The 25,426-nt window shown below is 44.8% G+C and overlaps 1 protein-coding gene across 2 annotated transcripts in view; it reads right to left on the bottom strand.

Annotated features, from left to right (window-relative positions):
- Positions 1–24,949, bottom strand: part of LOC117354458 (zinc finger protein 585A-like) — a 61,725-nt gene extending 36,776 nt beyond the window's left edge. The window contains exons 1-2 of one of the 2 annotated variants that reach the window (XM_033932040.1): positions 24,637–24,949; positions 14,788–14,914 (exon numbers count right to left, since the gene is read on the bottom strand). In XM_033932040.1, coding sequence (XP_033787931.1) covers positions 14,788–14,914; positions 24,637–24,660 — 151 coding nt within the window. In that variant the 5' untranslated portion in view covers positions 24,661–24,949. Of the gene's footprint in view, positions 1–14,787; positions 14,915–15,277; positions 15,328–24,636 lie in introns of those variants that run through there. The other variant, XM_033932042.1, reaches the window with a different exon arrangement.
- Between the last annotated feature and the right edge of the window lie 477 nt (positions 24,950–25,426).

Raw genomic sequence — 25,426 nt, 5'->3', positions numbered from 1 at the left:
TTTTATTCTATTTTCTTTGGTTTGTTTAACTTATAGTCTCTGTTTTACTTCCTTTATTTTTATTTCTTTTAATTTCTGCATGATATGGTATTTATATTTATTTTGTTAGATTTCCTATTCTACCCATACTCTTCTGGGTTCCTTGTTAAAAATGTTTCAAGTTTCTCTGGAGGTCTTCGTCCTTCTTTTCTATTTCTATTTATCTAATTGATGTTTTTCTCTAAGGCATTTTAGTTAGATTATGAGCCTGTTTGAGACAGTGACGGTGGCTACAATACATGTAAAGTAGATTTACATTATATTACACTAGCTGATGCCCCGGCGTTGCACAGGTATTTAATTATAGCAATAACACTGTAAATGGATTCAAATAAAGATACTTTATAGTGGTGAATGAAATTATTTTTTTACAGCTTAATAAAAAGTACAATATTCAAATTATAATGTGAAATATTTGACAAAATGAATACAATACAACTAACGCAAAACGTGATTATAAACAACAATTTTAGTTTCACCTCCTGGAGCAAGAACATATAAATTCTTGGGTGAACCAACCCTTGAGCAAGCAATATAGAGTTGTGGGCCACGAGACCCCCAGAACATATCACCTCAGGTAGTGAGGGATCTGCATACCAAGTTTCGTTCAAATCGGTCAAGCCGTTTTTGAATTACTGTGAGAATGGCATCTTTTTACATATTTTCCATTGACATGAATGGGTGAAATCTGATTTTCTGTTTGTAGCTCCGCCCACGTGTGCAGGTGGGCCGCGAGACCCCCAGAACATATCACCCCAGGTAGTGAGGGATCTGCATACCAAGTTTCGTTCAAATTGGTCAAGCCGTTTTTGAATTACTGTGAGAATGGCAGCTTTTTACATATTTTCCATTGACATGAATGGGTGAAATCTGATTTTCTGTTTGTAGCTCCGCCCACATGTGCAGGTGGGCCGCGAGACCCCCAGAACATATCACCCCAGGTAGTGAGGGATCTGCATACCAAGTTTTGTTCAAATCGGTCAAGCCGTTTTTGAATTACTGTGAGAATGGCAGCTTTTTATATTTTTTCCATTGGCATGAATGGGTGAAATCTGATTTTATGTTTGTAGCTCCGCCCACGTGTGCAGGTGGGCCGCGAGACCCCCAGAATATATCATCCCAGGTAGTGAGGGATCTGCATACCAAGTTTCGTTCAAATCGGTCAAGCCGTTTTTGCGTGATCGCGGCACATACACACACACATACATACACACATACATACCTCCGATTTTATATATATAGAAGATTACTGATTTCTATTCCACCTCAACCTTGCAGTTCTGGGCGGATTACAAAAGAGACAACTGGACATTTCCAGGATGATTACAAAGAGACTTCTGGACTTTTCCAGAAGAGTTACAAGAAGAATGGTGCAGTACAGTTTAGGGAAGATCGGGCTATTCCTGTGGGTTTACAATTCGGGATGCTGTACAAATAGGAGATAGTCCAGTTCCAGTATATATATACAGTTAGGGAAGCAGTTGACATGGCTTGAGGCTTTGAAGAGAAGGGTAACTGGTGAAGGGGGGAGGAAGTGGAGTTACGCTGAGGGGAATCCAGTTTCGAGTTATGACATCTGTTTAAATTTTTTGAATAGATGGGTTTAGCACTGTGAATGTAACCCGTTCTGAGCTCTTAGGGGAGGACGGGATTTAAATCTAAATAAATATGATGCCCACAGTGCCAAAGACCCAAGTTTAATTTGAAACCATTTTTATTGAACAAGCCAAAAAAAACCCAAAACAGTTAATGAACACAGTAGAAAAAACAACAACATTTGTTCAGGAATTATACAGCAAGTATCCCCTGATTCCAATATCCCATCCCCATCACCCCACCCCCATATACCCCACCCTTCACAACAAGATAAACCAGAATATACAAAAGAATAGTGAGCTGTCAGAAGAACCAAGCACAAGAGATGACAGAACAGAAAAAGGAGCAAGTATCCCAACCCACATAACTGAGGAGGCCTGAACAAGACCAAAGCGAAAGCTGGAAACTCAGATGAGCCCCAAGAGACAATGCACAGGGCAAAGAGCCAAGTTTAAATCCAGCACTAGGATTTCTGTCAGGTAGCCAGTCCCTGGCCACTTAGACATTCATCCATTTTCAGTGATTAAACGAATACCCAGCCTTAGGCAGGAGGTAAAGATGGCTGGGGAAGGAACCGTAATGCAAGTGGCAGCCCCTGTAAGTCATTTATAACTTGGCTCGAGTACATTTAGGTTTCACAAAATCACTTAGGTCATTGATGACGTAGGTTGCCCAGTAAAAGGACAATATTTTGCTAATATTTACTTTACTTTGGGGAGGAGGGTTTCAGCGCACACCTTTCAGTAGCAGCTCAAATCTATTTATATGCAAATATGGCAGGTAATTCCTTGTCCATGGAGGGCTTATAATCTAACTTTGTACCTGGCGCAATGGAAGGTTAAGTGACTTTCCCCAAGGTCACAAGGAGCTGGATTCTCTGGGTCACAGCTTGCTGCCTTAACCACTTAGGCATCTTCCACACCATCATATAGCCAATGCTGAATACACTGTATTGGAGTAATCCTGCAACCTCAGCCGCTCAATCCCTGACCTCAAGTTCAAACTAGGGTTACATAATAACCCAGTGCATGTTTAAGAAGCTATAAAGAATCTTCCACAGCATCGAAGCACAGGACTCTCCATCTTGCACTGGATATCTTAAGGTTGATTGAACTTGATTTACGGCCTTTTGATTACAAACAGCAAAGCAGTTTACAATGAACAAATTAGAAATGGGAAAGAAAATGCAAAATATGACACGAGGGGAAACCACAGACATCAGAAAGCAAGAAATATTATTTGCATTTAGCGCAGGCCTTTGCTTTGGTAGCTCAAGATGAGTTCTGCCTTCTCCCTAGTGGGCTTCCAATCTAAGATCTCCATGTGGGGAGAATGCGGTGCAGTGGTTAAAGTTGCAGCCTCAACACCCAGAGATTGTGAGTTCAAACCCACGCTGCTCTTTGTGACCCTGGGCAAGTCACTTAATCCCCCCCCCACTGCCCCAGGCACATTAAATAGATTGTGAGCCCGCTGACACATACAGGGGAAAATGCTTGAGTACCTGAATAAATTCATGTAAACCGTTCTGAGCTCCCCTGGGAGAACAGTGTAGAAAATGGAATAAATCAATAGTGTGAAAAGCTTCAGCCTCTGATAACCAGAGGCTGGCATTGTGACATCATAATGCTTCATTCCACCAATGCCTAAGAGCCAACTTCATCGGTGATGTCACAATGGCTTGATTGTCCTAGACTTGGCTCACTTTTACTACATTTTGATTGCTAGAGTGGGTTAAGAGTCCTGCCCAAGGAGCCACAGTAGGATTTAAACCGGGTTTCCCCGGTTCTTAACCCCATGTTCTAACCATTAGGCTGCTCCTCCAGTCCAAGCAAGAACAGTCAAGACCCAAATGTTAGGAGAAATGTTAGGAAATTCTTTTTCACAGAAAGGGTGGTGGATACCTGGAATGCCGTCCCGAGGGAGGTGGTGGAGAGGAAAACAGTGATGGAATTCAAAAAAGTGTGGGAGAAACACAGAGGATCTCTAATTAGAAAACAAATGATATAAATTAAAGAACTAAGGCCGGTATTGGACAGATTTGTAGGGTTGTGTTTCATATATGGTGATTTGGTGTAGGATGAGCTGGGGAGGGAGGGCATCAATGGGAACTCCACTAACTTGGAACATGAGGACGTTACCGGACTTTACGGCAGATATCCTGCAAACAACGGGATGGTTGGATAGGCTGGAGTGAGCTCAGAAGGCAACTTCAGCAGTTAGAACCTAGGACAATACCAGGTGGACTTTAGTCCATGGCCCAGAAATATCAAAGAAGAGACAAGTTAACTTAATCATGTATTTCTAATAAGAATAACTAATGGGCAGACTGGATGGACCGTTAAGGTCTTTGTCTGCCGTCATTTACTATGTTCTCTTTTCGGACATAGCACCATATCTCAAAATGCCCCATATTCTTCCCTCCTCAGGCACCCTTATAGGCCAAGTGCTGGAACAATACTTGCTCAGACAATGGAATTCAAGATGCTCTGAAGCCAGCCAAAGTCACCACAACAGCAGAAGCTATCTTTTTCACCTCTAATGCAACCCAAACCCTATCAGCATTCAGTTTAACATCCTTTTCCATCCCACGCAGCTCAAGAAATGTGAAGTAATTTTCTAGTGAATTTCAGGGTCTTGTTCATACAGAGAATGCTAGCTCTCTCCCAATTTATTCTCCAAATCTCTATCCCTCACTCCCATAGCAGCTCCCTGAAGGGCCTGAGGGTAGCACCTGGCAAATTGACCCAAAAAGAAACTTCCTGAAAAGGCCAGTTTGAGAAACTCTTCTACATTCTTGTGGAGAGCATTTCGGCCTAACTGTGGATTAGGACCCGAAATAGGAGTCACTAAACCTATGTTTGGGGTCAAAACCTGGGTGGGCTGTCCATAGGTGCATCATTATTCTGCAACTCCGTGGGGGTGGGGGGTGGAAGTCAAACCATTTTATTTGGCCACGGTTATGGGGGTCACAGCCACACAAACAGGATCTAGGCCTTAAGGCCCAGAGAAGAACAGAACTCTCTCATTTTTAAAAAATAATTTATTTTGAAACTGGGTAGAACGCATAATCAAAGTAGCACGTTTTCTTCAAAACGCAGGCTAGAGTAAAATCCAACTAGATCCAACACTGGATGTATGCACAATCGTCTAAGAAAGCAGCAATCAAAAGAGATTCAATTTGCCCCCTAGTGGACTCTTATGCAGAAACCACAAAGGGCTCAAAAAGGTAATGGATTCTACATCCTACTGAGACATTGATACCCCACTAGCACACTGACTTTTATTCACCCTTCCCAACCCAAACAATATCCTGGCAGGAGTCCAATGTGCTCTAAACCTCAGTAGTATACTAGCATTTAAATTAAAATGATTCTGGATCCTCCTCATAACCCTCCATATGTTGACCATAAGGTTGCCTGGATTGGTAGCATGGAATGTTGCTACTCCTTGGGTTTTGGCCAGATACTAGTGACCTGGATTGGCCACCATGAAAATGGGCTACTGGGCTTGATGGACCTTTGGTCTGACCCAGTAAGGCTATTCTTATGTTCTTATGTACAGAGTTGAATAGGGACAGAAATCAAACCTGTCCCCGTTAAAATCCATTCTGTCCCCACCCATCCCCATAAACTTCAGAATTTCACTTAATTATGCTACTGAAGTACGTTATAGGCTCTGGCAGAGACCCATTTACAAAGTATGTATTCTTCCCAATTAACATATTCAAATAAGCAAAGGGAATTTATTAATTTGGAAATATTGAATACATACTTTGTAAATGGGTCTGTGCCAGAGCCTCTAATGTAAATATAAATACTCTAACTGTCGAGGCTCCTCAAGCTCTGTCAGCTGAAGATGTTCTCCGAAGGTGGTCAAAACTCCCTTTTACCAAGCTTGGCAGGCAGCAGCAATGCCCCTGGGCCACAAATACTGGCACTTCAGCTAATGTGCTTGGTAGAAGGAAGTTCCAGTCCTCTTTGGAGGATGTCCTGAGCTGGCAATGCTAGGGGATCCCCACCAGATACAGCAATAACATTTTAGTCCATAGATTCAGAATCAATTTTTTTTTTTTTTTTTTTTTTTACCTTGTATGGACATTTATTTTTTCAAGTTTGTTCCAGTTAAGAGTATTATCCTTTTTTTTTTTTTAGTTCAGTTTAGACATCATTCTCTTCTTTATTCTTTTTGTTTTTCCATCGATTATTTAGCTGTTTTGTATTGTTGCTATTATACCCTGATATCGCTGAAGGATGACATTATTAATTATGCTCTGTCCCCCACCTAGGGTCTTTTTATATTTGTTAATTTTATTTCTCACATTTCCCACATTGACCCTTCCACCTTTGACACTACTCCTTCACCACATTTCCCCCCATGCACACCCTGCATTTTTCAAACCAATAACGGTATGGAAATTACCTGATATACCACAAGCACTATGTATGCAATTCCACCCCTACTGAATGCGAACACAACGGTATTATATACCATATGTGTCCCACTCAACCTGAAGAAGCTGAAGTTTGCTTTGACCCACAAGCAGTACCAGCTTACCGTTATTATTTAACGAGCCTTGTAGATACACAAGGGAAAACCAATTTAAAAAACTATAATCTTTGGTTGCTCCTCTCGGTATTTATTTTGAGGCCTCCATGATTATTGGACTTCAGAAATATGGGGCTTGTAAATGCACTAAGTACACACCTAGATATTCACACCTGAACAAATATGTTTGTTCAGAACTCAATAATTATTATTGGTTTGATAGTTGGTCCCAAGCCATTGCTACTACTTATAACTCTAAATTTGGAGGGAATCCAAATTAAGGCTTAGCCAAGAACCTCCGCCAGATGGATGTGAGCGAAATAACCAGTCTTACAATACCATTACATTCCACATGCAGGCTCTTAAAGCTTTCCTTACTCCACAAAGGTTATCAAACTGGCACTAAAACCTGCACTAAAAGAAGGGGTTATTTTTCTGTTCATCCACTACACAATTTAGGTTTTCTTCTACACCCATGTCTGAAAGACAGTCCAATTACCTTCCCAGATGGTGTAAAAACATAGGCAATAGAATCAGGTTGTACCAAAACAAGATTTAAATGGAAGATTATTTGTGATTTATAAACAGTTGTACAGAATATTGTCCTTTTTTTATACAGTATTATTATAAAAAATATTTAAATATAAAATCATAAGTGTTCAAGGCTTAAGCAAAGGAGGGCAGAGAACACGGGGATGGAGCCTGCGTGGACAGGGCAGGATGAGGACAAACCTTGCCCCGTGTCATTCTCTCTTCAAGCGTCTACTATCCATTTGTCTTTTCTCCTCTCTCCTATCTTGTTCCATTCTCTCAAACAACCGCTTCTGCCATATGCCATATTGACCTGTTTAGCTCTTCCCTCCCTTTTTATCTTTTTCACCTCAATCCACTCAAATTTCACCCTCTTTCTCCCTTCTTCTCTTTTTCAGCCACCTATCTAATCACTATCATCTGTTCATCCGTTTCCCTGCCAACCTCCCCCCCCCCGCCACCTCTCCCTCATGGTACCATCATTCCTAGCTCCTCCCTCCTTTCACCCTTCCTACCCAGCATCTGCTCCCTCTTTTGCCCCTCCCCACCCACAAAGCCCCAAATCTCCCTGTCCCTTCCACTCCCCCCAACAGCGTCCTCATGTCCCTCCTATTGTTGTTTAGCATTTCTCCCTCCTTCCCCTCTCTCCCACTGTACAGTATCCCCACTCCCTTCTGCCCCTGGATCCAATATCTCCCTTCTCCTCTCCCCACCCCCCACACAGCCTTTCTTACTTTTTCCTCCATTCCCATGTCCAACATTTCTCTCTCTCATCCCTTCCCCTCATGCAGCATTTGTTGCCCCTCCCTTCTCCCGTGCCCAACAATTCTCCCTTTCCCCATGTGCACTCCCTCTCCTTCCCTTCCACCCTATGTCCCAACAATTCTCCTCTCTCTATCCCTTGCCTGTGCTTGCATTTCTCACTCCCTCTCTCTCCTCTTAACAGGCAGATGTCGCCAAGGCCGTGGGCCCAACATGCTGCCTACGGCTGACCCAGACACCTTCCCTGACAGGCAAAATGCATCAGAGGGAAGGCTTCCAGGTCAGCTGCTGGCAGCGTGTCAGAACCACTGCCTGCGACCATGAAGATATCTACCTGATAAGGGCAGAGAGCAGGTGCGATTGCGCTGTAATCGAAGGGAGGAGGAAAAGGAAAAAAGAATGGGACTTGTATACCACCTTTTTGTGGTTACACATTCAAAGCGGTGGACAATAGAGGATTAAGTGACTTGCTCAAGGAGGCAGTACTTGGATGACCCTATGCAGGTACACGGCTGCAGGAACCCCGCAGGATCTACTTTCATCCCCTGCAGGATCCCCACGCTGCAGGATTCACACCAACCCCGTTCCCGTGCAGCTCTCTGCCATAAAGCCGTAGAAATTTGTTTCACGATGCTACATAAGCCTGCACCCAGAGTTTAACGTTATTTTTGTAAGTGTGCAGTTCAAAACAGCCCATTCAAGCCATCCATTGTGTCTAAATTTTAGCATCAGGAGAACTGAAATGTTTCATTGCAAAAATTGGGGGGTTATTAGGGTCTGCGGCTATTAAACAGAATGCAGCATCATTGATTTTATGGTGAGAATAGAAAAAGGAATTTTTAAGACCATCCAGGAATGTAAACCCTTTGAAATCATAATGATAACACTTTGACACCTACCAGACAGGACTAAACAAAGACCTGGGTTTTCTTTCACATTACAAAACATGAATTTAAACTTTGTTCCTTCCCCATCATCCATCCCTATCTGGCTCCTCCTCACACAGCCCTCTCTTTGAATCTCACCCCTCCCTCCTCCTGTGATACTGCCATCCTTTCATGTTTCACCTATATACACTGATATTTGCCAACATTTGCTTATTTCTGATCTGAAGAAGAAGAAGAGTTATGGTACCTTCAAACGCTAATAAAAAAAATGCAATAAGTTAGTCCAATAAAAAAAAGGTATCACCTTACCTCCTTTTGTTTTGTTTCTATATATTAGGACAATTCTATAACTGGGCCACCACAGTTATGCACTCCTTTTAAGGACGACTTAAAATCTTTTAATATTACTTCCTCAACCTTATGCTTTTACCTTTAAGTGTTTCCTTTTCTCTCTAATAATTGGAGTTCCTACCCCTTCTTTCCTCTTGTTCCTGTTCGTCTTTGTCCTTGAATTGTTCTTTCCCCTTGGTCTGTTTTAGATTAAATTATACTTTTACTGGTATATTATTATGTCATGTTTGTACACCGCCTAGAAGTCTTAAGTAGGCGGTATAGTAAATTTTAAATAAACTTGAAAAGCCACACTTACACGGGTTTGTGCCCCCAAGCACTATTCTATAAGGGTTCGCATAAGTGTTATGGCATATAAATCTAAGGGAGGAGTGTATACATGGGACGAGCAGGGCCCCCAGTTATGCATGTTCAAACTTACAGAATCCTGTTAAATTATGAGTGCCTTTACCACATCGTCACACTCGCCATATTATGCCAGGTCTACGGCTAGTATAACTGCAGCCGTAAACACGTAAACTGCAGCTCTACACTCTCGAGGAACGTAGGGAGAGGGGAGACATGATCAAAACATTTAAGTACCTCACGGGACGTGTCGAAGTGGAAGATGATATTTTCTTTCTCAAGGGACCCTCGGCCACAAGAGGGCACCCGCTCAAACTCAGGGGCGAAAAATTTCATGGCAACACCAGAAAGTATTTCTTCACAGAGAGAGTGGTTGATCATTGGAACAAGCTTCCAGTGCAGGTGATCGAGGCAGACAGCGTGCCAGACTTTAAGAATAAATGGGATACCCATGTGGGATCCCTACGAGGGTCAAGATAAGGAAATTGGGTCATTAGGGCATAGACAGGGGGTGGGTAAGCAGAGTGGGCAGACTTGATGGGCTGTAGCCCTTTTCTGCCGTCATCTTCTATGTTTCTATGTTAGAATAGGCTAAGTATTCTTGATGGCATCTGTGTGCTCAGAGGCTACTATGGAATAGACCTTCACTACGCTGCATCTGAAGACCTAACCGGAGGTACCCAGTCGTAGAATCGCTTCCATTGCGCTAACCAGGGCCGAGGAGTCGGTACACTGAAAACATTCGACTCACACGCCTCTATTTTTCTACTGTCCGACTCCAGCTCCAACTCCTACCGATATAAGACTTTAAAATATGTTGTTCTGGCTCTAAAGTACTAGCTCCTTTTACGAAGCCATCGCCGGCCGCAGCGGTGTTAGTTCCGACGCTCATAGAATTCCTATGAGCATCGGAGCTAATAACGCCGTAGCTGGTGATAAAAAAGCTTAGCACGGCTTCGTAAAAGGGGGGATAATTTTAGATCCAGGACTAAATATATATATAAAAGGATAATAATGATAAATTTACAAAATATGGTTAACTGAGTGGTACACTTAGCAGATATAACTACAATTTCATATAAACCACTCAATTAGGGGGGTCTAAAGGCTAATTAGTCATATTTGACCACATCTACATCAATCAATAGTATTCTTATTATTCATTCAGGAAAAAGGCCTCAGAGTTTTTGGAGCTCTACGCTAAGTCTTATCATCGACTCGTATTGTCAGCGTGATTATAATCCAAATGGATACTCCATAATTCAATCATTGGCCAAAAAACCTGATTTTATATACATTTTGTATTTGTGTTTGTATTTATTTATATTTATTTTTCTTAATTTTTAATTTTTTAACTTATATTTATTTAATAAAAATCCAATTGAATTCTAAACCATTAATAGACCTCCCCAATGGTTTGAAAAGCACCAACAGAAAGTTACTTATCTTAAGTGCTCTTTTTTTTTTGTGACTGGATTAATCTTCTCTTTTTCGTATCTGTGGTGTGTCAGTCTCTCGGGACCAGAACCGGAGCTGTTAAGGCTACCGGAATCAGGACTGAAGCCGATGCGGCCGTTTCGCGGAACACTACTTAATCCGCTGACAATACGAGCCGATGATAAGACTTAGCGTAGAGCTCCCAAAACTCTGAGGCCTTTTTCCTGAATGAATAATAAGAATACTATTGATTGATGTAGATGTGGTCAAATTTGACTAATTAGCATTTAGACCCCCCCCCAATTGAATGATAAATTTACTACATATTTTTTAAAAAATTTTTATTTTGAAACTGGCGTCAAGAGTTGGCACATTTTTTGACTCCACAGCCCTGGTTCTAGCACTCCCTAATACACTGGATCCACTGAAAATCTTCTATTGTATCTTTAGTTGATTACTGCAATATATTATATCTGGAAGCTAACAAAAAAAAACCCTGAAAAGGCTAACAATAATTCAAAACATGGCAGATCATCTGAATTATGGGCTAAAAAAAATATGATCGTATTAGCCCATATTATCAGCAGCTACACTGGTTGCCTTTCGAAGTCAGGGTGATATTTAAATTTGCTTGTATCTGCTTCAAAACATTGTTCAGCTTGACTCCAGCTTACCTATCTAGTTTGAACTATATGGGATAAAAAAAGTCTGCTCGAAAAAACAATTTCTTTACCTGTCCTACACTAAAACATTGCCATTATAAAAGATTTCTTGATACAACGTTTGCATTTTGGGAAGGCAAATTGAACAAGTACAATAATTTCCCAGACTCACCCCCTGTTCTACAAAATCGGGCTAGCGGTTTTTAGCGCAGAGAGCCAAGCTGAATGGCCCGCACTGCTCCTGATGCTCATTGAGTTCCTATGAGCGTCGAGAGCAGCACGGGCCATTCAGCGCGGCTCTGCGCTAAAAACCGCTAGTGCGGTTTTGTAGAAGAGGGGGAAGGGGGGGGGTCAGTCTTATACTTTTTGAAAATCTATGAAAACACATAAGAACATAAGAAATGGCTTCGCCAGATCAGACCCTAGGTCCATCCAATCCGGCGACCCGCACTCGTGGAGGCCAAGCCAGGTGTTCCCTGTTGAGAAACCTTTCTTTTTGAAAAATTTGTAAATTAAATGTCAATTATATTCTGTATTTTTAAAGAATGTATTGTCACTGAATTGTTCAGTCTCTCTTGAATGTGAATCACCTAGACCAGGGGTGTCAACCTTTTGGCTTCCCTGGGCCGCATTGCCGAAAAAAAAATTTTCTGGAGCCCCACAAACACTAACACTAGCTAATGAGCAAAAAAAAAAAAAAGGCTGAGCAGGTCCCAAATTTGCAATCACTAATATAGAAGATGTACATATCTAATAATAAACCTTCAATAAAGGTGGAGAGGAACCCAAAAAAGCAGTAATGCTTACCCTGACTGAGTGATCCTCCACATGCACCGCTGACAGTGGGAGCAGCTACAGGCTTCCGCATCCCCACTCTGATGAGCAGGGATGCGCGCTCCTGGTTTCCCCATTCACTTCTATTAAAGCTATGGTGAGCCTCATCAGAGCGGGGATGCTGGATCAGCTGTCAGAAGCACATGTGGAGGATCGTTTAATCAGGGTAAATATTACTGTTTTTTGGGGCTTCCCACTTTGAGCTTAGGCTCCCTCAAAATGAACATCTCTCCTGCTGTAGCTAGTAGCTACACTAACTCACTAACTGACCGCCACCTCCTCCCCCTCCAACTTCCCAAGTTCTGCAGCTGGCAGCAATATTGCAGAACTGCTGCCTTCTCTCCTCCCTGTCGCCCCCCCACCTTGGCATTCATGTATGCATAAAAGCAGTGGCAGCTTGAGGATATTGCCATTGGCTGCAAAGCTTGGAGATTTTGGGTTGCCAGACTGGAGGAAGACGTCTTCAGATAGCAGGGCTTGGGAATCCCCAATAACTCAAGTATTTGTAAATTGCACTCAAGCGGGAAGAAACTTTGGTGTCCATCCACTAATTTTGGGCTCCAGTCCCTCCCCCAAATCAGCTGTATATGACTATGCCACTGAAGACAAAAATAATTGTGATGCACATATCCCAAAGCTAACATATTCCAGTTAATAAATTCAAAATAAAACAATTTTTTCTACCTTGTTGTCTGGATATTTTGTTTTTCCATCATCTTGGTCCCAGTTTCTCTTTCTGCTTTTTGTCTGTCTTCAACTAATTCTCTTTCCAGTGTCTGCTGTTCATTTTTTTCCTCCTCTCTTGTTCTATTTCCTCCTTTTGCTTGTCTCCAATGTATTGATTTTTTCCTTTCAGCTTTCTTAACTTTTTCTTTTCTTTTTTGCCTCTGTCCACTCAACTCTTGCCTTTTTTCTAACCCTTCTTTTTAAATGTTCAGCTACCTCTCAATTCTCCATCTTCTCTCAGTCCCTAACTCTCCCAATTCCTATCTCACTCCTTTCCCAGCCTCCTATTTCCTGCTATCTCCTCACACTTCTACCACTGTACTCACTGCTCTTTCACTCACCTTGTCATCTCTCTTTTAAACTCATTCACATGGCTCACCATTTTCAGAATCCACCTCCTTCTCTCCACTGGTCAGGCTATACTCCCTGTCCTTTTCTTTCCATCCCCTTTCTTATCCCAGCTCTCTTCCCTCTTGCCCTCCCATGGGTCCATCTCTCCCTCCTCTATTCACATGGTCCAACATTTTGCTCCCTCTCTTTTCTGTTTTTTTCTTCCCTCCCCCCTTGATGTTGAACAATGACATGGAGGAAAAAAAGAGAAATGCTGCATCTCTCTGCTTTCCATCCACAGGCCTAAAATTTCTCCCTATCTCCCTTCCATCCCCAGATCCAACTTCTCTCCCTTTCTCTTCCCAACTGCCCCTCACCCCATCTCTCCCCCTGCCTGCCTGCCTCCCTTCCCCAGGTCTACCATTTCTCCTTTTCTCTTCACAATAGTTCTCCCTTCAAGTCTCTCTTTCCCTATTCCTCCACTCCTCTGTTTCTGACCCCATAAGCTCTCCCCCCACGCCCAATCTAGCACTTCTTTTAAACCCAGTCCAGGAGGCTTCCTTGATCCAGCATGTTCTCCCCCTCCTCTCCGCGCCCATGCATCTCTACTTCACTCCTCTCCCACCACCATGTCCAATAATTCTCTCTCTCCTTCTCCCTCCTCTCTCTGCCCAACAGTTCTCCTCTTTCTTCATCTCTCCATGTGCACCATTTCTTTCCCTCTCTCAAACAACCAATTCTCCCTTAGTGTTCCCTCCCCCTCCCTCCCTCCCTCCATTCTTCAATCATATGGCTCATGCGCCTCCCTCCTTCCTTCATTATTTGTCCAAAGTTTGTGCTCCCTCCCTCTGGCATCCCAACACGACCTTATCCCTCCCTTCTGGCCAGCTCCCATGTTGCAACTGTTATTCTGGTGAAAGCTGTGGGCAGTGGTGACTGGCTTCTCACATGATCCGTGGCTGTGCTGGAAATATTTATTTTATGGCCGTTGGCGATCTGAATAGAGGTCTGGATAAAAGATAAATTTCCCCATGTGCTGTGTGGAAACTAATCACTAACCTAGCTGACTCTCCCGTTTACTTCTTAAACCCACCACCTGTAGTTCCCACACACAATCTGAAGCACAAGAGAGATGGAGGCAAAAAAAAAAAATCTCATTTTTCAGAAGTTAACCTCCAACTGTCATTCTAGCCTACTATAATCCTTCTCTGAACAGAAAAAAAACCCCCGCGCTTTTTTTTCTAAAAGACGCCAGCACAGAGCATGCGCAATAGTGCAACTACAAAACTGGAAGCAGCGTATCTGCCTGAAGGGAGCTATGGCGGTCGTTTTGTTAACTCTCTGGCGGGTAGTTTTCTGGCCGGCTCCCCTGCTGCAGTTGTCCGTGGGCGGCGTCGGCTCCTCGCATACGATTCATGACTGATTCGGAAGCCTTCGCTCTGACGTCATGATGTTAGAGGGAACACTTCTGACACAGCCGCAGATTGCGCACGAGGAGCCGACGATGCCCACGGACAACTGCAGCAAGAGAGCCAGCCAGAAAACTACCCCACCGGAGGGAGGCACAGAAGGGAGGGAGGGAGGGAGCGAGAAGCTGGGCCGCACAAAACTCCTTGTTGGGCCGCATGTAGCCCGTGGGCTGGACACCCCTGGCCTAGAACTAAATGGTATGGCAGTATATAAGAATAAAGTTTACTATTATTGTTATTAGATAACTTCCAGCCTCATCAAAAGCGCCTTACCCAGTGAAATCAGAGCTTCATAATTATCCTTCATGGTCTCTCTGTAAAGCTCCTTCTGCCCTTCTTCCAACTTCTCCCACTCCTCTTCCGAAAAATAGACCGCAACATCATCAAATGTCACCGCTGCCTGACGAAACAAAAGAGAAAACTATCATGTTTCATTCCACAGAGAACCCTCTTAAGATTTATTTATTTAATGTTCTCCCAATGGAGCTCAGAATGATTTAAATGAATTTATTCAGGTACTTAAGCATTTTCCCCTGTCTGTACCGGTGGGCTCACAATCTATCTAATGTACTTGGGGCAATGGGGGGATTAAGTGACTTGCCCAGGGTTGCAAGGAGCAGCGTCGGTTTGAACCCACAACCTCAGGGTGCTGAGGCTATAGCTTTAACCACTGCGTCACACACTCCCATCAGCCTGTACATTTGACCCTATCCCTCAAGGGACACTCTCTGAGTCCCTCACAGCCTCTGCTCCCCTGCCTCACCCGTGGCTGTGGGTCATCTGGGACTACTTTGGATTTCAGCCCTTGTCCTGCGTGCAATCTCATTTCTGTCGCACACAGCTCTACTCCTCTGCCTGTGGGAAATGGCATTGGCAAACGCAGATGACACAATTGGGGTGCGGAGTAAAACTGTCTTTTACTTTCACTTACCAGAGGAGTCAGTAAGACCTAAAAAGTGAGCTCTTCCCTCTGAGACAGGACTATGGCAAACAGAGTGGGGAATCTGTGAGTTCAATACCCACGCTGCTCCTTGTGACCCAGGGCAAGTCACTTAATCCCCCCCCCCATTGCCCCAGGTACGTTAGATAGTGAGCCCACCAGGACAGAGAGGGGAAAATGCTTTAGTACCTGAATAAATTAATGTAAACCGTTCTGAGCGCCCCTGGGAGAATGGTATAGAAAATTTAATAAATCAATCAATCCTCATTCCTGCAGAACAGGAGGCTAAGAATCCACCTTTTGTCCACACTCTTAAAATCTGGGCAGCTACTTCCTTGTAGAACAGCTCAATAGCAGTCAAAAGTAGAAAACGGAGAGCTCTTCTCTTCTGTTTCCTACCTCTGTTCACACAGTCTCACAGCAGCTGGTGAAGAACTCCCTCCACCCCTGACTGAATCCCTGCTCACCTCTCCCTACTCTCAACAGCTAAATCAAGACCTGTGGCTTGTCTGAAGGCCCAGCCAGGAAAGAGGAGAAAAGACAGAGACGAGGAAAAAAAAAAAATGGTACAGGATGAGAGACAGGAAATTGAGTAAGCAACAAGAAAAGAGAAAAAAAAAACCTAGCAGGCGCAGAGGGAAGAGAGGGAGCCCAGGCTGGAAGATAAATCAATAGAGAGCAGCCAAAGGAAATCAACACAATAAAGGGATGTGAGAGTCGAACGAGTGAATCACACACATGGAGATTAAAAATAGAAATGGGAATTTAAAAAAGGAAAAGAAAAAAAAAAATGAGGCAAAGTGAGGAAGTGAAATGTAAGAGAGCAAACAGACCTAGAGGGGAGGAGACAGAGATTGAAGAAAAGAACAGAATAGGAATATTTCCACTTCAAGTAAAACATAATGGACTCGCACTAATAAAAGAATGAGAGAGCGAGAGAGAAAATGGGTTGGGGGGGGGGAGGGCAATTTTAACCTGCATGATGCTACAGGTGCAACCCTGGCCATCTTTCTGGGTAGACTGGATGGATCATGCTGGTCTTTACTTGTCGTCAGTTACTATGTTAGTCCTGGACACGCAAACTGAAGGATGATTTCTGCCGTCACTGCTGCATAAAATTGCATAATATATTCAATCAGCATGTCAAATGTACGCCAGCCTGCGGTTTAGGGCAGTGAATCTCAGCCTTTATTGAAAAGCAGGGGGGTCTTAATATACCTACTAAACAGTCAGGTTTTCAGAATATCCACAATGAATATGCACGAAATAAATCTGCACGCATTACTTCCATCCTATGCAAATGTATCTCAAGGATATTCATTGTGGATATGGGGAAATCCTGACTGGCTAGGTGTGCCCCAAATGACTGGGTTGAGAACCCATGTCATAAAGCATGGAGATTGAGAGGGGACATGATCGAAACATTCAAGGTACTGAAGGGAATAGACTTAGTAGATAAGGACAGGTGGTTCACCCTCTCCAAGATGGGGAGAACGAGAGGACACTCTCTAAAGTTGAAAGGGGATAGATTCCGTACGAACGTAAGGAAATTCTTCTACCCAGAGAGTGGTAGACAACTGGAACGCTCTTCCGGAGTCTGTCATAGGGGAAAACACCCTCCAGGGATTCAAGACAAAGTTGGACACGTTCCTGCTAAACTGGAACGTACGCAGGTGAGGCTGGACTCATTTAGAGCACTGGTCTTTGACCTGGGGGCTGCCGTGGGAGCAGACCGCTGGGCACGATGGACCACTGGTCTGGCCCAGCAGCGGCAATTCTTATGTTCTTAGAGCAGTGGTTCCCAACCCTATCCTGGAGGAACACCAGGAAGGCATGCAAATTTGCTTCATGCATATTTATTAGGGCTAGCCTAATAAATATGCATTGGCCTGGTGCATTGGCCGATTGGCCTGGTGTTCCTCCAGGACAGGGTTGGGAATCACTGTCTTAGAGAATGACACAGGGACAAATTTTTCCCCGTTCCCGCGGGAACTCAATTTCCCCATCCCCGCGAGTTCTTTTCCTGTCCCTGCCCCATTCCTGCAAGCTCCGTCCTCATCGGCACAAGCCTCAAACACTTTCAAATCATAAGTGTTTGAGGATTGTGCGGTTAAGGCAGAGCTTATGGGAATGGGACGGGGCCAGCGAGAAAACTCGCGGGGACGGGGGAAATTGAGTTCCCGCGGGAACGGGTAAAAATTTGACCCTGTGTCATTCTCTAAGCCTTCCCAAGCTCTCTGCCCTGCGCCAGTCTTAACCAACCCGCTTTTCTTTAACAACACTGAGAACCAAATGGAAGTCAAGGTTTCTAGATAAAAAGGCACTTTTCTATTTTAACACCTGTGCCATTTTCATAAGGAGCAGTTACAAATAAAAAAAGAAACCTCTGACATCCTTACAACATTAAGGAGATATTACTACAGTGGTGCCTCGCATAACGAACGCCTCGCACAGCGAACGCTGCGCACAACGAACTTCAGGTCTTGCTTCCTACAACGAACTTCGTTTCACACAACGAAGTCGCCCGGGCTGCATCCTTCCGCGCAGGCACTGCGCTTAACTGCCCTCTCGCCTGGCTCCCTGTGCAGTGGCGGACTGTCGGCTCGCAGGGGCCCGGCGCCTACTGCTGATGCGTTGGGGGGGGCGGAGCTACTCTCGCCGCTTCCCCGATGCTAGAAAAATAACAGCTTTGTTCTCTCTCACCATTGGCATTCTGTTTACATATTGAAAGAAACAGGAAAAAAAAAGCTTATCCATTAAGACCATTTTGTAATAAGTATAAACTAGTATTATAGACAGAATGATCTGCCCAAGGAAATGGACAACATTTTCAACCATGCAGGCATTTAAAAAATGAACAGTTAAGTCCCAGTTTTTGCCGCTGAGACTCTGCCCTCTCTCACTGTAAAATTAGACTCTACTTAGTCTGTCTTTAAATTTACAAAATGTGTGTTGTTTTAAAAAACAATTATGTTTTTAGATGTATCTAAATAAAAATAATAACAAAAAATTTATCTTTTTTTATGTCATCTTAGCATATTTTATGCTACAGAACGAATTATTTTTTTTAACATGTATTGTTATGGGAAAACGCGTTTCACATAACGAACTTTTCGCATAACAAACTTGCTCCTGGAACCAATTAAGTTCGTTGTGTGAGGCACCACTGTATATTGATTATACTGGATCTTTTTTCTTTTCTTTTCTATATTGTATGAAAAATTAGTTTCTGCTACTGTTGGTGAACCAGCTTGTACTTTCTGGGCCAGGGGGGTCTCAAAGTCCCTCCTCGAGGGCCGCAATCCAGTCGGATTTTCAGGATTTCCCCAATGAATATGCATGAGATCTATGTGCATGCACTGCTTTCAATGCGTATTCATTGGGGAAATCCTGAAAACCCGACTGGATTACGGCCCTCGAGGAGGGACTTTGAGATCCCTGTAAATCTGGGCTAAGCAGAATACATGTGCTTAACTGAAATAAATAACCGCCTTTATTTTACCCTTCCATATACCTCCCACCTCAGGAGCAATAACCCCTTTGGCCAAACAGTCACAGCTCACAGTTCCTCTCAGTACATAGCACAACAGAAACACCTCTTGACAAGGCTTAAGGATGCCTAGGGTTACCAGATTCTGTCCTAAAAAAAGAGGATGTATGGCCCCCAAACCATTCCAACCCTGCCGCATTTTGCCCACAGCCCTGCTCTGTTCCGCCCCCCCCCCCAACCCCAGCCCCCATCTCTTCGGGGCTGTGACTGGAGGGCATCTGCGCAAGTGATGCAATGATGTCACACGCGTTTGCATGATGCCAGCACGCTGCATCGGCGCATGCGCAGATATGCTCTCCGGATGCTCAATGGTTTTCACAGCCTGGACAAAGTGCCGGGTTTTGAAACTCCGTCCGGATGCCTGGATGGTCCTCTGAAAAGAGTGCACACGTCTGGGTAAATCTGAACATCTGGTAACCCTAAGGATGTCCATTTCCTCCTCTCTGGTGGGAGGGTGGGGTGGGACTGAGATAGTCTGTCTGACCTAAAGTCCTGACAGATTTCTGAACCAAGTTTCCAAGTTTTATTATAATTTGTTATCCCGCTTATCCAATTTCTAAGCAGCTTACAGTAATAAAATTATTAAAAAATGGGGGAAATACAAACATTAGTCATTACAAGACGATAAAAATGTATTTATAGACTGACTATGATTAAATAGAGTAAAAGGGGAGAAGTACAATATTAGATAGGACAGGAAGACAAAGAGGTAATAAGCCAGCAGTAAGAAAACTGGCTTCCCAGTACAGATCAGCAATTTCTATGACCATTATTACAAGTAACATAGTAAATGACGGCAGATAAAGACCTGAACGGTCCATCCAGTCTGCCCAACAGGCACACGCATTATTAATTCACAAGTATAAGCCCATTATATTAACGGGTGCTAGAATATATGTCTGCCTGTCTTTCTTTCTGTCTGTGTCTCTCCCTGGCCCTCTTTGTCTGTCTGTCTTTCTGTGTCTCTTCCTGCCCCTGTGTCTTTCTTCTTTTGTTTCTGTCTCCCTCCCTCCTGCTGTCTGTCTTTCTTTCTTTCTATGTCTCTCTCCCTGCCCCCAATGCAGCAGCATTTCTCTCCCCCCTCCATTTCCCTGTGCAGCATTTCCCCCACCCCACTTCCCTGTGCAGCAGCAGCATTTCGATCCCCCTACACTTCCCTGTGCAGCAGCCGCAGCAGCAGCATTCCCTCCCCCTCCATTTTTCTGTGCAGCAGAAACAGCATTTCCCTCCCCCCACTTCCCTGTACAGCAGCCGCAGCATCATTCCCTCCCCCTCCATTTCCCTCCGCCCACACCACTTCCCTGTGCAGCAGCAGCGTTTTCCCCTATCATCCCTTTCCCTTCCCGCGGTCTGGACGGCTCCCTTAGTCCCTTGCCGCCCCCCTTCCCTTCCTGCGGTCCCGACAAACCTGCCGACTCCAGCAGCTTCCGCAGCACTCTACACACGTTGCTTCGGGGCCTTCTACTGCCTTGATGTACTCTTGCACTTCCCTGATGACATCATCAAAGATGCGGCAGAGCAAATCAGGGCAGTAGAAGGCCCTGAAGCAGCGTGTGTAGAGTGCTGCAGACACTGCTGAAGTCAGCAGGTTTGTTGGGATCGCGGGAAGGGGGGGCGGCAAGGGACTAAGTGAGCCGGTCAGACGGCGGGAAGGGATGGGAGGGTCAGATCGCAATGGGAGGATCAACGGGGTTCGGGTGGTTCTTTTGTGAAGTTTATTTTTAAGTTCAAAGCTGCCGCCGCGGCTTCTCTCTCGATCCCCACCTGCATCGGAAGCCTTCTCCGACGCAGGTGCGGCTCGAGAGAGGAGTCGCCGCCGTGGCTTTGAACTTCGGTCGTGTAAATAAAGAAGGGGTAGTGTCTCTGCTGTCCAGTTTTTTTTCCTCCCCCACTTCCCTCCGGCTCCGATGGAGGAAATATCTGGAGGTCCGCCAGTTGTTCCGCAAAGAAACTTTCCGTGCCGAGGCTGTAAATAAAGAGGGGGTAGTGTCTCTGCTGTAGAGCGTTTTGCCTCCCCCCCTTCCCTCCGGCTCCGATGGAGGAAAATCTGGAGGTCTGCGAGTGTGGGGCAGTTGTAAGCGTGCATGCACATCACCTTCAGAGGCAAACTGTATTGCGCGAGCAGGAAAGCCAGTGTTTTCCAATTTGTCTGGCAGTCACTGGAAAGCTAAGCGCGCATGCGCACTCTGCCGACCACGGAACTACAGATCAGGGATCAGGGAACATGGCGGTAAGAGTGCGCATGCGCGCTTAGCATTTTATTATAGTAGATGATTTAATTGTCTTTTTTTTTCTTTGACATTTCTGGAACATAGACCGAAGAAGTCCTCCAGTAGTTGGAACTAAGGACAGCGGCGGGTGTTGCCATCGAAGCTCTTTCCAGCCTATCCAAACCATCTTATCATTTGCGGGATACAGACCGTAAAAGTCTGCCCAGACCTGTTCTCATGTTCCAAATTACTGGACTTCCTGTCAAAGCCCTCCCCAGCCCATCCTAAACCGAATTGCCACTTATGGGACAGATCGTGCAAGTCTGCCCAGTACCGGCCTTGGTTCTTCATGTTATATCATTCGTTTTCAAATTAGAGATCTTCTGTGTTCATCTCACGCTTTGTTGAATTTCGTCACTGTTTTCACCTCCACTGCTGACCTTCCTCTCAGGGCCAGCCTTAAACAGAGCGAAAGCAGTGGCTGCACTGGGGCCCCAATGGGCATAGGGAGAGGGAGCAAGAGAAAGCAATCCGGCCTTTTTAAATTTTCAGCTACCTATCAATTTTCCATCTCCAGATCCAACTTCTCTCCCTTTCTCTTTCAACTGCCCACCATTCCATCTCTCCCCCTGTCTGCCTGACTCCCTCCCTCCCGGGCCATCATTTCTCCCTTTCTCTTCCCAACGGTTCTCCATTCAAGTATCTTTTTCCCTATTTCTCCATACTACCCTAGTTCCAACCTCTCTCCCTTCATCTCGCTCTTTTCACAGCCCAGCATGCCTTTCCCTCCAGCGCCGGTCCCTCTCTCCTCACAGCCCAGCTTGCCTTTCCCTCCAGCGCCAGTCCCTATCTCTTCACAGTCCGGTGCCTTTCCCTCCAACACCAGTCCGATGTCGCTGCCAAGCTGAGGAGTCTTCCGGTCTCAGCAATTCGGCAGTGGTGTACGTGGCTCCCCCTCCTGCTTTTCGCCTGTCGTGTCTGTCTCCAATTACGCGCAACTTCCTGTTTCCGCCTGGGTGGACCGCGGTGGATGGAAGGCAGGAGGGAGAGCCACAGACAACACTGCCGAATTGTTGCCGAAGCCAGCAGACTTTCTGGCGTGATAGCAACGTCGGACAGGCGCAGGAGAGAGGACATGCTGGGCTGTGAAAAGGGGCAGTTCAGGAACATTGCCGTGAGCCACATAAAAAGTCTAAGAGTGCTTTCGACTCCTAACTCCTCTCACCTTGGGTTCTGCATCCCCAACCCTATATGTCATGTCCAAGTTAGATTGTAAGCTCTTCTGAGCAGGGACCATCTATAAATGTCAAAATGCAGAGCACTGCGTATGCCTTTCAGCACTATACAAATGATACGTAGTAGTAACTTCCAGTTTCCGCAGGAAAGGGATGGGTCACAGCTAGTACATGACAATTGCTGACTGTGACAGAGATAAATTTTAAGGCAGACAGGGATTAAAAAAAGGCACTGGAAATGCCAAACCTTTCAAGTGGGGGGAGCTCCTCCAAACTGGTCCACATAGGGCCCTGCAAGGGCTAAAGCTGGCCTTCCTTCCCCTCCCAAAACACTCAATCCAATGCACACTACTGTAGCTAATTTCCTCAGGTTTCATAGTTGTCATTTTGGTTCATATTGTCAGGCAAACTCATCCAGACCTGGTTTTACCTCACTGCATGCACAAACCTATAATCTTGCTTTTAATATGATCTTGCTCCTCTTTTCCAGTCCTTGAGGGCTACCAACAGATGAGGCTTTCAGGATGCTCTGAAACAAAAAGTGGTACCCATGCAGTTGGCAGCCCTCAAAGACTGAAAGGGGGAATGCAACAGCAAAATCCAGAACTTCAGCTGCACGCAAGGGGGTAAAACCAGAACCGGGTTAGTATGTTTAACCAGGTTAGTATGTTCTGGATAAAAAGGAGTAAGCTGGCAACTCTGTCCAGATCCCATATTATCCATATTTGGTTTGCTATTTCCAAAGCAGCCATAAAGCAAACCCTTTTCACTCTGCTCCTGTGAAAAGAAACAGGAAGCCTCTATTTTGGATTTATTTTTGCACCGCTTGCATACCTTAAAATGGCCATATTGTAGATGACATTACACTCACACTGACACCTCATTGGTTCCTTCAGAGGCTGTGATGTCATAAAGAAGTTTGTTATACTGCCTTTCATTATAGTAACAAAGCAGTATACAGAAAAAAAAGTGACTGAACAATACAAAAAAATTATTAACATCAGTACTACATAAAATCCCCAACATAAGTTAGGGAGTATGTGGTGCAGTGGTTAGAGCTACAGTTCCAGGACTCTAGGGTCGTGGGTTCAAATCCTGCACTGCTCCTTGTGACCCTGGGCAAGTCATTTAATCCCCCAGTGCCCCAAGTACATTAGGTAGAGTGTGAGTCCGTTGGGTTAGAAAGGGAAAAAATGCTCGAGTACGTGAATAATTTGTAATCCGCATAGAATTGTAGGATTTGTGGAATATAAATAAAAAATAAGTTCTAGAGGGTACATCAGCTTGCAGCCCAAGCCTTAAGAAGCCAATTCATATTCTGGTGGCAACCTTGTGCAAAGCTTTGGCTCTGAACCTCTGATCAACCTCAGACACAATAACTGTACTTTTCTTGACCTACTGTAAATGGGCAGGGCAAAATAACAATTGCACACATCCTCCAGAAGCTGTTTTCCTGCCAAGACACTCCACCTCAGAGTTGGCTGCATGCATCTTCCCTGGTAAAGCTCCTTTGGTTCTGGATTGCCAGAAAAGAACACCACACATCCTCAGTACAACAGCCTGCCCTGTGCTCTTCTGAGTGCAAAAATCACTACTTTGCAGACATAAATTACAATTCTCCTGCTGGATGGACTGACCAGATAAACATGACCTACCTGGTGTTATATATAAATGCAGTTGATGTGGTTTAACCGAAGCCATCCCTTTCTACAGAGGGAGACAGTTAGAGAAATAAACTGTATTTAAAAGGTCCTTCTTTAAATAGCCCCTCTTTTCAAGCAGAAACCACACTACTTCCTCACAGATAATTTAATCCAACTTAAATTTTCTGCAACTACTGAGTTTTCTTTATTAATTGTTCTTTTAAAGGCAAGTGCTACCCCACCAAACAACCCCTTCGTTTGCTTCCCCCATCCCCATTTGAGCAGCAGTCATACAAATCGGAATTTTTATATAAATAACTAGCAACAAGAAAATGCATACGACCAAAAATTTATTTCTCCCCCCCCTACACTTCTTCCTCGAGGCCTACCAGGTCAAAATGTTTCCAACGATTTTAAAGTTTTTCATCAAGAAATAGCCCCTTTCCCAGCATCTCCTTTGCATCCCCCCCATCCATCCTCCCCGGCTCAGCGACAGCAGCACCAGCCACTGCCACCCCCCCCCCCCAACCCCATCCCCTCCTACCTTGGCAAAAACTTCCACTGGCATCTTATGGCTCCTTCTTCCCTCGCCCCCTGGCTTCAGGGGATGCTCGGCTCCATCGCCCCCCCCTCTCTCCCCATCCGGGGCTCAGGTTGCAGCTGTTCCCTTTTCCAGCCCCGATCTGTTTGTGCTTTTTTTTTTTTTAACTCACCCCCCTGCCCGTATCCCGAACGTGATTACAAATAGTAAAGCGGGGGAGGGGGGGAGGCTATCTTTGAAGGGGGCGGAGGAGGGAACACGGCGCGGGGAGGAGGAGGAGATTTCGGCTAGGGGTTTTGTTTTGATGTGGGGTGGGTTTTTTTTTTAAACTGTTCAGACAATCCATCACACAGAGATCAGACAGATATTATACACGCGCCCCCCTCCTTTTTGGGCAGGCACAAAGGCATTACTGGGAGTTGTAGTCCTCCCTGGAAAGCGTGGGGCCTGCCAGATCCCTAAGGTGACGGGTCTTGAAGACTACATTTCCCGGCAGCCTCAAGTTCGATGAGTGTCTGTCTTCTTAGTGGCTAGAACGCATCCCTACTGCTGATGGATTCTTCTGGCTGGTCCTCCCCCTCCCCCAACTCTAAACGGAGGACCTTGCTTCCATTCACTGTTTCGCCTCTCTGACTGGCGAGGACTTTGCGCTGTGTGTGTGTGTGCACTGGACAAGTGTATCACGCATGTGCAACTCTGCGTATGGTTTTTTTTTTGCATTGATTCATAGGAGAAGCTTCCCTTTCTAATGCACTATTAGCAGCAAAGCCATTTTTATTTCACTCTGCTGCCA

Source organism: Geotrypetes seraphini, chromosome 2, assembly GCF_902459505.1.
Source record: "Geotrypetes seraphini chromosome 2, aGeoSer1.1, whole genome shotgun sequence".
NCBI classification, from domain to species: Eukaryota; Metazoa; Chordata; class Amphibia; order Gymnophiona; family Dermophiidae; genus Geotrypetes; species Geotrypetes seraphini.
This window is presented reverse-complemented; position numbering and strand designations above follow the sequence as displayed.